Below are 11,514 nucleotides of genomic sequence, written 5' to 3' on the forward strand. Positions count from 1 at the left end.
TGGGAATCAGCTTTGGTCTGATCCTTGTCATAATCCTCCCTGAAGTTAGGTTCTGATGCTAGTACTACTAGTAGTCCCATTTTACACCTGGTTTTAATATATAAAAATATATACATTTTTAGAACAACAATAATAATAATACTAATAAAAACATTAACTATGCTTCCCTTTTAAATTCCCCGCTATGTTCCTTTCCAGATTCTAAGCATTCACTTTAAGCCAGGTTAGAAACTGCCAGGTCTGCCTTTTATCCACTCATTGTCTCACAGCCAGCTGAATAGAAGATTTTTAGTTCTCAGTTATGCAGTTCTACGTGATCACAATTAATCTGTGAGAAGAGTGAACACAGACCCAGATACTTCTTTATAAATATTAGGATGCTGGACTTCATTTGGTAAGCCATGGGGAACCAAGATGAAAAGTTTTCACCTAAGAATGTAGGAGTGTACGTGTGTTTAAATCTGGACTGTATAAAACCCATGAAACAGAAAAAGGAGCTGTCCTGCACATTGCAGAATGGTAATATTGACCAACTGGCTGGTATAATAGCTAGCTAAATATAGTAGTGGTGACTTCGTAAATGCAAGCTGGACACCAGCCAATGAGGAAGAATTGATGTTTCAACCAGTTGCCTAAACTCATTGATATAGTTTAGGTTTTATATATGAAGTTTCAGGAATTACCTTCTTGAATCTTCAATTTGAAGATTAAGAAGTAGGTTCATCAACACATTCTTGGCAGCCATCTTGCTCTTGGGAATTATCTTGCTCTGTTACTGAAATAAATATTTTTCTTCAAGACAACCAAAGACTATCATGAAATACTTGTCTTGGGACACATTTTCTACATAAATTTACTCAATTCTGAGTAGCGTTTTGTTTCTACCACTTTGCCCTGGTTTATACAGCTGGCTGACTCAAAGGAAGCCTTGATGATGACAGATAAAGTAAATGTTCCAGAGAAATAATATCCACTGTTTTTTGAATGATTTGTTGGGAGTCCTTCATCTGCTTTTCTCAACATAAATACTGCCCACCTAAAAGGAATTCAGACTGATAGAACCATGCCACTCCCCTCTTGTCCCCAACTTATATGAGCACCTACAAGGAAGATTTTCCCTAAAGAGCTTTTATCATTTTTCCTGAAAAGCTGACTACTGTGTTTGCTAGCTCTTGAGAAACCTGCATAAGGTGCCTGAGAAGAAAAATGGTTAAAGGTGTGGTTGACTTCATTTTGCTGTAGGTATAGGAAATAATTATATCTTGAGGTTGGAGGTGGTGTAATTTGGTGGAGGATAGAAGCTTTTACAAGGATAATTGGATAGCAGCATCACCAACAAACGTGCAAAGATGAAAAAGACCCAAACAAATCTTGGCAGGACTGCTCATTCAGGGAAAGACATTCAGTGATTAGTGAAGATGAAGAGTGGATGCCTGTGTACATTTGCGAAGAAGCTTCTCCTCTGATCACTTCAGACTTCCTGAATTTCCACTACGAAGGTTAAGGTTTGTCCAGTTCCATCATTAGAAAGAGAAATAATAAAATTAACTTTCATTTACCCTCACTGCACACAGTGAAGCATGGTGATAATAAATAATCCAAAACATTAAGAATCAGGCAATCATTTAAATTTAATTTATTGATTTAGAAGGCATTTTACTATATCATTTGTTTAACTGGGGATATTTTTGTCTTGGCAAGAGTTTAGGGTTCAAGTTTTGTTGGAAGGGGAAGTTAGCTACCCCTTCCCCAATATATCATTATTGTGGAAGCTGCCAGCTAGAGCTGGACAACACTTTCTCTCCCTGTATTGTTTGGTGCCATACATTTCCAAAGGGAAGAGGAAAGGACTGAGACTACAACTCCTTCTCCTTCTTCAAAGTTAAAATATATAAAAAATGAGCTAGGATGGACTGGAGTGACACTAATCAAGACAGGAGGCACGAAAGGACAATAAAGGCACAAGAGAAACCCACTCTAAAAGAGGGAGAAGTCTGGACTGGTGACAAATACTATACCAGTGTCTAGATGATTGGTGGGGAGTGTTGGTCTGGTTATAGAGTATGGCTAATTGTAGAATCCCTTTCAACTGAGACAACTTGACATGATGATTGTGCTTTGGGGACTATGGCTATCGGTGTGTGAGTAAAAAAGCTATATCACTAAAGAGTTATACTTTCTGGGGGCTTAAACTTTTTTGCTTTGGGATGCTCATGACCAATATCACAGAGAAGTGTTTTCCCTGATACACTGAGGAACCATGTGGGTGAATTGGTAGGTGGCAAGTATGAGAACTGACAGCGGTGGCAAATGAAACAGCCAGGCTAAGGTTGCAGGAGACAGTTGCCTGGTTAAGCCCCGACACAACCCAGTAAGGCAAGAGACATATCCGATACAGCTCAATGAGCTCAGTCTAACCTTGCGGGAGTGAGGCAAAAGTCCTGCCCTCCTGGAATATTATGATTCTTGGATGAGTTTAAGTATCCTTTGGAGCCCTAGTGGTGCAGTGGTTAAGTGCTACAGCTGCTAACCAGAAGCTCGGCAGTTCAGATCCACCAGCCGCTCCTTGGAAACCCTATTGGGCAGTTCTACTCTGTCCTATAGGATTGCTATGAGTTGGAATTGACTCAGTGGCAACAGGTTTGGTTTGGTTTTTTTTTTTGGTAGTTCTTAGAAACATTAGGAAAAGGAACTATATTAGTTATCGATTGCTGTTTAACAAATTACCCCAAAACAAAAAACATTTATTATACCACAATTTCTGTATGTCAGGAATTCAGGAGTGGCTTAGCTGGATGGTTCTGGCTCAAGGTCTCTCATGAGGTTGCAATCAAGCTGTTGATAGGGGCTTCAGTGATCGGAAGACTGAAGGAAGTTCCTCTTCCAAGCACACTCATAGGGTTGTAGGCGAGCCTCAGTTCCTCAAGACAGGGCATAACTGCTGCTGGCCACATGAATCTCTCCATGGTCTGCCTGAGTATTCTCACAACATGGCAGCTGGCTTCCCCCAGAGTGAGTGATCCAAGAGAGAAAGAGCAAGAGAGACTAAGACAGAAACTATATGGTCGTTTATAACCTAATCTTGGAAGTGACATACCATCACTTCTGCCGTATTCTGTTGGTCACACAGACTGCCCAGGTCATGAATACCAGGAGGTGGAAATTATTGAGGGCCATCTGAGAGGCTGGCCATGTGAACTACAAAAAGACTTAGATGCCCTGCTAATTTAGCTGTTGGGGACTCAAGGCCACCGGGAAGGCAGAGATTTTTGTCTGCTTGGTTGATCACCTAAAATGGTAAATGGCACATAGTAGGTGCCCAATTAATATTTATTAAATGAATAAATTAATTTTAGCATTAAAGGAAATGTGACCTTATCTTGCAGCCACAGACTAGTAAGATCTGGGCATTAGGTTCCATTTGCCTTCCTTATATTTTGCTTAAGATTCAATTGATTTGGAAACCAGGATACTTACTCAATGTTAATAACTATAATTAATACACATTTACTACTATCCCATTGGCCAAAAAGAGTCACATGGCTAAGTCCAGCATCAGTGCGGTTGAGACTGTATAAGGGGGTGAATTTGAGAAGGCATGGTTCTTTGGAGGTCACCAACGTAACGGTCTATGTTGTTATTGTTATGTGCTGTCGAGTTGGTTCCGGCTCCTAGCGACCCTGTGTACAACAGAAAGCAATGCTGCCCAGTCCTGTGCCATTCTCACAATCCTTGTTATACTTGAGCCCATCGTTGCAGCCACTGGATACAGTTACTGACCAGACGGGAAGCTTGCCTTTATTTTAGTGGAAAAGAAAATTAGATTGATGGGTAACGTTTCCTAGATGTAATTTTTTGTTTGCGTAGTTCTCTGGAATCAGAAGTAAGTGAATAAATATTTTCCAGGCTACTGTTTAATTTTTGAGAAAAGTGGTAAAGTCAAGTGTCCGTCGCGACTCTCATCCGTTACTGGTGGGAATGTAAAATGGTGCAGCCGCTGTGGAAAACAGCTTGACAGTTCCTCAAAAAGTTAAACATAAAGTTACCGTATGACCTAGCAGTGCCACTCTTAGGTATATACCAAAAAAAATTGAAAACAGGGACTCCAACAGGCATTTGTACACCAGTGTTTGCTGCAGCATTATTCACAATAGCCCAAGGGTGGAAACACCCCAAAAGTTCATCAACAGATGGATGAGTGGATTAAAAAAATGTGGTGCCTTCATACAATGGGGTAGTAAAAGCCCTAAGGAGTAGTAAAGTCCTGATCCATGCTACATCGTGGATGAACCTTGAAAGCATTATGCTGAGTGAAATAAGTCAGTTGCAAAAGGACAACCATTGTATGATCCAACTTATGCGAATTGTCTAGAATAGGCAAGTGTATAAAGTCAAAAGTTTAGTAGTGGTTACCAGGGGCTGGGGTAGGGGGGGAGTGAAATGGGGAGTACTAAGGGGTACTGAGTTTCTGTTTAGATGATGAAAACCCCTTGGAAATGGATGGTGGTGATGGTTGCACAACTTGGTGAACGTAATTAATGTCACTGAATTGAACACTTAAAAAGTTAAAATGACTGATGTATTGTTACATACATTTTAGCACAATTTAAAAAAAAAAGAAGAAGAGTTCATCACTGGGGCCTGTTCTGAAGCAAAACAGTAAACCAAGGGCCTAATTTTAATATGACCTGACACCTAGATTCAAGTAACCAAGGCTTAACTACTAGACTTGGCTACTTCATCTGCCCCATCATAAAACTGTCAGATTTTCTTCATCTTGAAACTAGACTAACAGAGCAATGTCAGATGAAGAACATGACTATAGCAAGGACAAATCATTCAGACTCCATGAAATCAGGATATTGACTCAATGTTAATAAGTGTAATTAATATACATTTACTACTATCCCATTGGCCAAAGAAAGTCACATGGCCAAGCCCAGCATCAATGTGGGTGAGACTATACAAGGCAGCGATTTTGAGAAGGCATGGTTCTTTGGCGGCTATCAATGTAACAGTCTATAACAGCCATTAATTAAATATTAACAACAAATGTTCACAATTTAAAAAGTGTTTTCACATTTATTCCCCCATTTTGTTGAACAATAACACTTGAGGGACAAACAAGCACCATCCCTATTTACAAAGAAAGAGACCGGGGCTCAAAAATTTGGACACTTAAAACCACACAGCTAGTAAACCGAAGAACGGAGACTTAAACTTGGGCCTTCTTACTGCAAGTCCTGTGTTTTTGCTATTAAGTCACAGTTACCTTTGGGCAGCACAGTCTGTGTTATCTAGCTATGCTTTTCACATTTGATCTTTCCAGGTTTTTGAAATAGGTTGACAAATAAAAAAGAAAACCATTCTTTTCTTTTTTTCCAAAATACTAGAGCTTAGGTAATTTTATTGATTGATTAGTAGGAAAAACATCTCATTCTTAAAGACTTTGATAAAGATCTTCCAGCAGAGCTATTAACAATGTTTGCTTATTATAAAGCTAGCCCAACCAAGCCAGGATGGCTATTTGTAAGGATATACCTCATGCCAAACGCTGAAGGGGAATTACTTAGCCTTTGTGGTGCCCCGAGTCTTTCCTGAGGAACAGAGCTTCTTTATTTCACCCTAGCCCCAAGTCAAAGAATTGCAGCCCAAAACTCCCAGGCCCGAGTTTTCTAAGGCATTCGTACAAGTGTGCAAACATCAATACTAACAGACCACAACCGATTAACAGGATTTGTATCAGGGGTAACAAGGGTGAAGTTGGGGTCTGGGGCTGGTAAATAAAAGTTCACATTAGAAAGAATCCAAAATTACTCTGATTGCTGCTTGTAATTCTGGATGCTTGAGAATAAGCCACAAGGAGATTGGGGTCAGATCTGTGTCAGAAGTGCTACCTGTGGTGCTGTTGCCATGGTAATCAATTGTCAAGGAACGGAGATCCAAGGAAACCACAGGTGCTGCTGCCCATCATGGGCTGGAGTTGGCCACCAGGCCCTCCCTGGGTGAGGCGCTCCCCTGAGGGACGCCCTCTGCAGTGTCCTGTCGTTGGGTTCCATACTCGCGGCCCCCAGCCTGCAGGTGACACTTTTCATTAGGAACCTCAGCTGACTGGGCCTTTGCACTGTTGCAAAGTGCACCGTCACTTTCCTGTTCAGGAGAGAAATAAGGAAAAGTTTAATTGTACAACCAAATACCTCTGAGCTCTCTCCTTGTAGGGACGCCCTTGTGAGAAGCTTCTCCTCGAAGCAGTCCCAAGCCTCACACTCCACTTCCCTCTATGGCCCATCTCGTGACACTGTAACCCTCACAAGAAAGGCAAGTAAGAAGTGTTGTGAGGTAAGGGGCATTAGATAAATAAGTTAATCTGACCAGAGGAGCTCAGTGAAATTGTGAGACTTGATTACCAGGTGGAAAAATGCTTCTCTCCACTGTCCTAAAATTGCAGCAACCAACCTTCCCACGTCAGGGCCCTTCAGGCTGCCACATACCTTATTTTGTGTTCGATAGTACTCATTTAATATATACTGATATCTGGGTTGATTGAGACCAAAGAAGGTAGCGAATCTTCCACCAAGGAATTCACACACTAAAGGGAAGAACAAACACTTTGGTAAACTGAATGAATAACTAGAGTTGTGAAGAGTTTAAATTTGCCTGTGAATAATCTATTACTCCATTAACTTCAAGGCCAAGTTCCGGGGTGGTACAAACAGTTAACACATTCAACCTCTAACCGCTAACCGAAAGACTGGAGGTTTGAGTCCACCCAGGTGCATCTTGGAAGAACGATCTGACCATCTACTTCTGAAAAACCAGCCATTGAAAGCCCTCTGGAGCACAGTTCTACTCTGACACACATGGGATTGTCATGAGTTGGAAATGATAAGATGGCAACTGGTTTATGTTTTTTGTTTTTTTTTTTAACTTCAAGGCTGATAAAAAATTTCGACTACTCTGTACTCTCAAAACAATTCTAGGACTTAAAAGGAATTTGTCAAATCTTCTATCTTTGTATAGAATTACATCTAAACCAGATTTAATATATCACGAGCTGTATCATGAGAGAGATCAGGTGAAGATACATGAGAGATTTTCAAAATACTTAACAACAGCATGAGTCTTGACCAATCAGGATAGATGCTGCCCATTGCCATGCATAGCAGCTGAACATCAGCTCTGGGAATGTTTCAATTACACCAAAAACACAATCCAGTGTTAACAAGACTGTCTTGGTCAACTAGTGCTGCTATAATAGAAATACCACAAGTGGATGGCTTTAACAAACAGATATTTATTCTCTTACAGGCCAGTAGGCTAGAAGTCCAAATTCAGGGTGTCAACTCCAGGGTAAAGCTTTCTCTCTCTGTCGGTTCTGGAGGAAGGTTCTTGTCATCAATCTTCCCCTGGTTGAAGAGCTTCTCAGCACAGGGACCCCGGTCCAAAGGATGTGCTCTGCTGCTGGCACTGCTTCCTTGGTGGTATGAGGTCCACCTGTCTCTCTGCTTGCTTCTTTCTTTTATATCTCAAAAGAGACTGGCTTAAGACACTATCTAATCTTGTAGATCTCATCAATATAACTGTCGCTAATCCATCTTATTACACCATAGTGATAGAATTTACAACACATAGGGAAATTACGTCAGATGATAAAATGGTAGACAATCATACAATACTGGGAATCATGACCTAGCCAAGTTGACAGATAGATATTTTGGGGGGAAGCAATTCAATCCATGACAAAGACTCGTGCCAGAAATTCTGCCATGTCCAGACAAACTCCTTCAGCAGTTTAGGGACTTGGCTGTCTGCCACCAGTTACAGCAGCAAGGTGGCCTGCAGGCTCAGGGTTGATTGTTAGAATCGGGGACAAAGGGTTAGCATGAATAGTGAGTGATCTCCTGAAGGTATCTCCTAGAAATACTTACCTTAAAATTATAGGGCTTCTGACGCACCATTGTAGGACCGACTCCCTGATTCCCCTGACTCACTCTACCTCTTGAGATACTGCTCATATAATATATCAAAATCATACTTTCTATTTTTCACGTGTCTAATCTTACTAAAAATACTCTAGCTCTGTATTCTGTGTATTTGTCACAGTGCCTAGTACATGTGTAGAAGACTTCTAAAATATTAGAATGAATCTGTTTATGAACTACTAGAATTTTAAATTGAGAGAATTAATTACCAGTGCCATCCGAGTTCCAACTCTACTCAAATTCTTTGTGTAGAGATGAGGGTGCTAACTGCTAGCATATTTATGTCTGCACTACTTTCTGGAGGAGTCCCTTTTTGGTGCAAATGGTTAAGCACTCAGCTCCTAACCTAAATGTTGGAGTTTCAAGTCTACTCAGAGCCATCTTGGAAGGAAGTCCTGGTGATCTACTTCCAAAAAATCTGCCACTGAAAACCCTACAGAGCACAGGTCTATTCTGACACACGTGGGGTTGCCATGAGTCAGAAGTGACTCGAAGGCAACTAGTTACTGGTTACTCTCTGGAGACTCTAAGCAGAAGCACTTTTACACCCCTGTTTGGAACCCTGAAGGAAGCTGAATTCACCATGCAGCCTATCCTGCCACCCTGAGTCAAAGCCCAACATGTAAATCACTGCGACCCTCCATGTTCTTCTCCAACCTCTCAGTCCCATAGTGATTTTTTTATTCCTTTTCCCTGACCTAACCTTCTATGGGTCCCTTCCTCCAAAACATTTCACCTCTTCAAACAATATTGCCTTCACTAAAGCACAGACCTTAGAAGGCTGCATTGCTTCTGCCAAGGTACTATGGTCAGATTAGAATCTATAGTCACTGGTCCCCCAGTAACTTCCAAACCATCAATCCTCTAGCCTTATGTAAAAGCACTTATTCCTTAGAGGCTCATATTATCTGAGTAAATCCCCCTTATCATGACTTTTCACTGTAATTTAAAGACCCTCTGATCATTCTCATACCCTGATCTCCAAGCTGGCCTTAGCCTGACATACTTTCATAGCTCTGTTGAGGTGTCTCCTGCATATGTCAGCATTCCTGAGTCTCCCGGCCCTTAGTCCCTATGCTCCCCTATTCTGGCAACTGTGACAACAAATTATAATTATATGCATGTTTCCTGGTCTGTATCATACACCAAATACTGAGTCCCTTGAAAAGCAGAGACTGTGTCTTTTGTCTTTGTGTTCCAGGGTCCAGCACAGTGCTGGGCACACAATAGGTACTCAGGAAATGTTTATTTAATGAACGAATGAAGATAAATTCTAAGAGCTACATTTTATATTTTCTCAGATTTTTAAGTAATTTTTTCCCTATCATATGCATAGATACAAGTTAGAAGGAAATATGTAATTTGATGTTGCAAATTGTGTTCTAAGTTGGTGAAAATCAAGCAAAATAAGATTTAGTATTTTACCCATTATAAATAGCCACTTAAGCCTTTCATTATATCCCCGGGAAGGGTCAATAAAGTTCATGTTTATAATAGAATGACTATGATGAGAAGACTTGGAACTATGTCATATAACAATAGTTTAAAAAAAAAACTTGGAAGTTTATTTGGCAAAGAGTCAACCCAGGGAGACCTGACTATTGTCTTCAAATTCTTGACTATCTGTCCTATGAAAGAGGAATGTAGACTGGTTTTGTATGGCCCTAATAAAGACAACTAGAATCAAGTGGAAGAACTGTAAAAGAAGACAAAATTTGGGCCAACGTAAGAAAGAATTTATTAACAAGAGCTGGGAAAAGATGGAAGTGTCTCTTTGAAGATGTGAGGTTCTACTCCGTTGGAATGTCAAAGCACAGACCCAAGATGAGATTATCACTTCCTCAGAATGCTGTGGAGCACGTTAAACCATTAGAAACCCCATCTAACTCTGAGGGTTATGTATTTAGGACAGAAAAAAATTACCTTAGCAGTACTTACTAGAAAATAAGGTGCATGCTATTCGCCCTGTCCAAAACTGTAGATAAGATTCCCATGAAAGTTTAGACTGCAAAAAAAGAAAGAAACAAATTTGAGAATAATTCAGACCATGAGTGGTGATTACAGAGTCTTTCATGTAAAGATTACAAAATGCTTTATAACATATACCATTTTTTCTCTCATGGATGATAAAACTAAGATTATCAAAAGTACGACTTGACTATACATGGATCTAGAAAGAAAACCAAGGAGGTCCAGGACTTGGCTTAAAACTGTACTTTCTACAAACCTTGTCTTGCTCAATTAATCACTCACTCAGCCCCCGTGTTTCCTAATATTGATATTCTAAGCTTACAGGGTCAAGTGTTGAATTCATTCTTTGTTCCTCTTTTTCTTCCTCCTCCTCTTCCTCTGTGCTATATTCTTCCATGATGTCTCCATCCACAAAATGGATGATCCTTCTCGGTGTAATCCTTTTGGAAGGCCTGCTATTCTCTGCTTCTAACTGCTGGGAGTTGTCTTTTTCCATAAGGAAAGTAAAACAACTAGTAAATTAAAAACAGACACCCTAGGAAAAGTTGCCCAGGGCAGTGTTTGTATAACTGAGAGGTGTCTAGTTATTTTCAGTGGATGGTAAAGACAGAGAGTTCAAAGGTAATCACAGCTGTGGTCTCATCAATTCTTCAGATGGAAGAAAGGGATGCTAAGTTCTGTGATAAAAATAGAAGAGATACATTAATAGCAAAAATGTGAGCATTGAGTACTTAAACAAAAATTTTAACAGGATTCTCTTGATCTTTGTTAATTGCAAAACCTCAAACTGCTATTATGAAGAGTCTATCACTCTGCAGAAGTTTCTCACTCATTACAATAAATATTGAGAGGCAATATAGGTGGTGGTTAAGGGTACAGGTTTTACACAGACTAGAAGAAAATATTTGCAAAATATATATTCAGTAAAGGATTTATGAGGAGCCCTGGTGACACAGTGGTTAAGTGCTCAGCTGCTAACTGAAAGGTTGACGGTCAAATCCACCAGCCACTCGTGGGAGAAAGATGTGGCAGTCTGCTTCCATAAAGATTTCCAGCCTTGGAAACCCAATGGAGCAGTTCTACTCTGTCCTATAGGGTTTCACTATGAGTCAGAATTGACTCAATGGCAACTGGTTTGGTTTTTGGTAAAGGACTTATATCCAGGATATATAAAGAACCATTGCAACTCAATAGGTAAAAGATAAACAACTCAATTAAAATATGGAAAAAAATATCTGAATAGACACTTGACCAAAGAAAATTTACAGATGGCAAATATACACATGAAAACATGATAAATGCCATTAGTCATTAGGGAAATGCAAATTAAAATCATAATGAGATATCATAACATACCCAATAGAATGGCTACAATTAAAAAGATTGACAATATCAAGTGTTAATGATGATACGGAGCAACTAGAACTCTCATACATTCCTAGTGGGAATGCAAAATGGTATAACCACTTTGGAAAACAATTTGGTAGTTTCTTATAAAGTTAAACATACACTTACCATATAATCTTGAAATTCTATTCCTTGGTATTTATCCAAAAGAAAT

The 11,514-nt window shown here is 39.9% G+C and overlaps 1 protein-coding gene across 1 annotated transcript; it reads right to left on the reverse strand.

The window, feature by feature from the left end:
* Nucleotides 1–5,970: 5,970 nt before the first annotated feature.
* FAM177B (family with sequence similarity 177 member B) lies at nucleotides 5,971–10,449 on the reverse strand. The gene is made up of 4 exons (XM_004375954.1): nucleotides 10,276–10,449; nucleotides 9,921–9,987; nucleotides 6,492–6,589; nucleotides 5,971–6,150 (listed from the first exon to the last, which is right to left on the reverse strand). Exons 1-4 carry the CDS (start codon nucleotides 10,447–10,449, stop codon nucleotides 5,971–5,973), a joined length of 519 nt encoding a protein of 172 aa, XP_004376011.1.
* Nucleotides 10,450–11,514: the final 1,065 nt, after the last annotated feature.

The sequence above is a fragment of the Trichechus manatus genome, unplaced genomic scaffold (genome assembly GCF_000243295.1).
Source record: "Trichechus manatus latirostris isolate Lorelei unplaced genomic scaffold, TriManLat1.0 scaffold00039, whole genome shotgun sequence".
Lineage (NCBI taxonomy): Eukaryota > Metazoa > Chordata > Mammalia > Sirenia > Trichechidae > Trichechus > Trichechus manatus.

Coding starts and splice junctions, on each gene's coding strand:
- FAM177B (XM_004375954.1), bottom strand. CDS start 10,449: ATGGAAAAAGACAACTCCCAGCAGTTAGAAGCAGAGAATAGCAGGCCT. Junction 9,988..10,275: donor TGAATTCAACACTTGACCCT/GTAAGCTTAGAA, acceptor CTTTTTTTGCAG/TCTAAACTTTCATGGGAATC. Junction 6,151..6,491: donor ACTATCGAACACAAAATAAG/GTATGTGGCAGC, acceptor TCTCCTGAACAG/GAAAGTGACGGTGCACTTTG.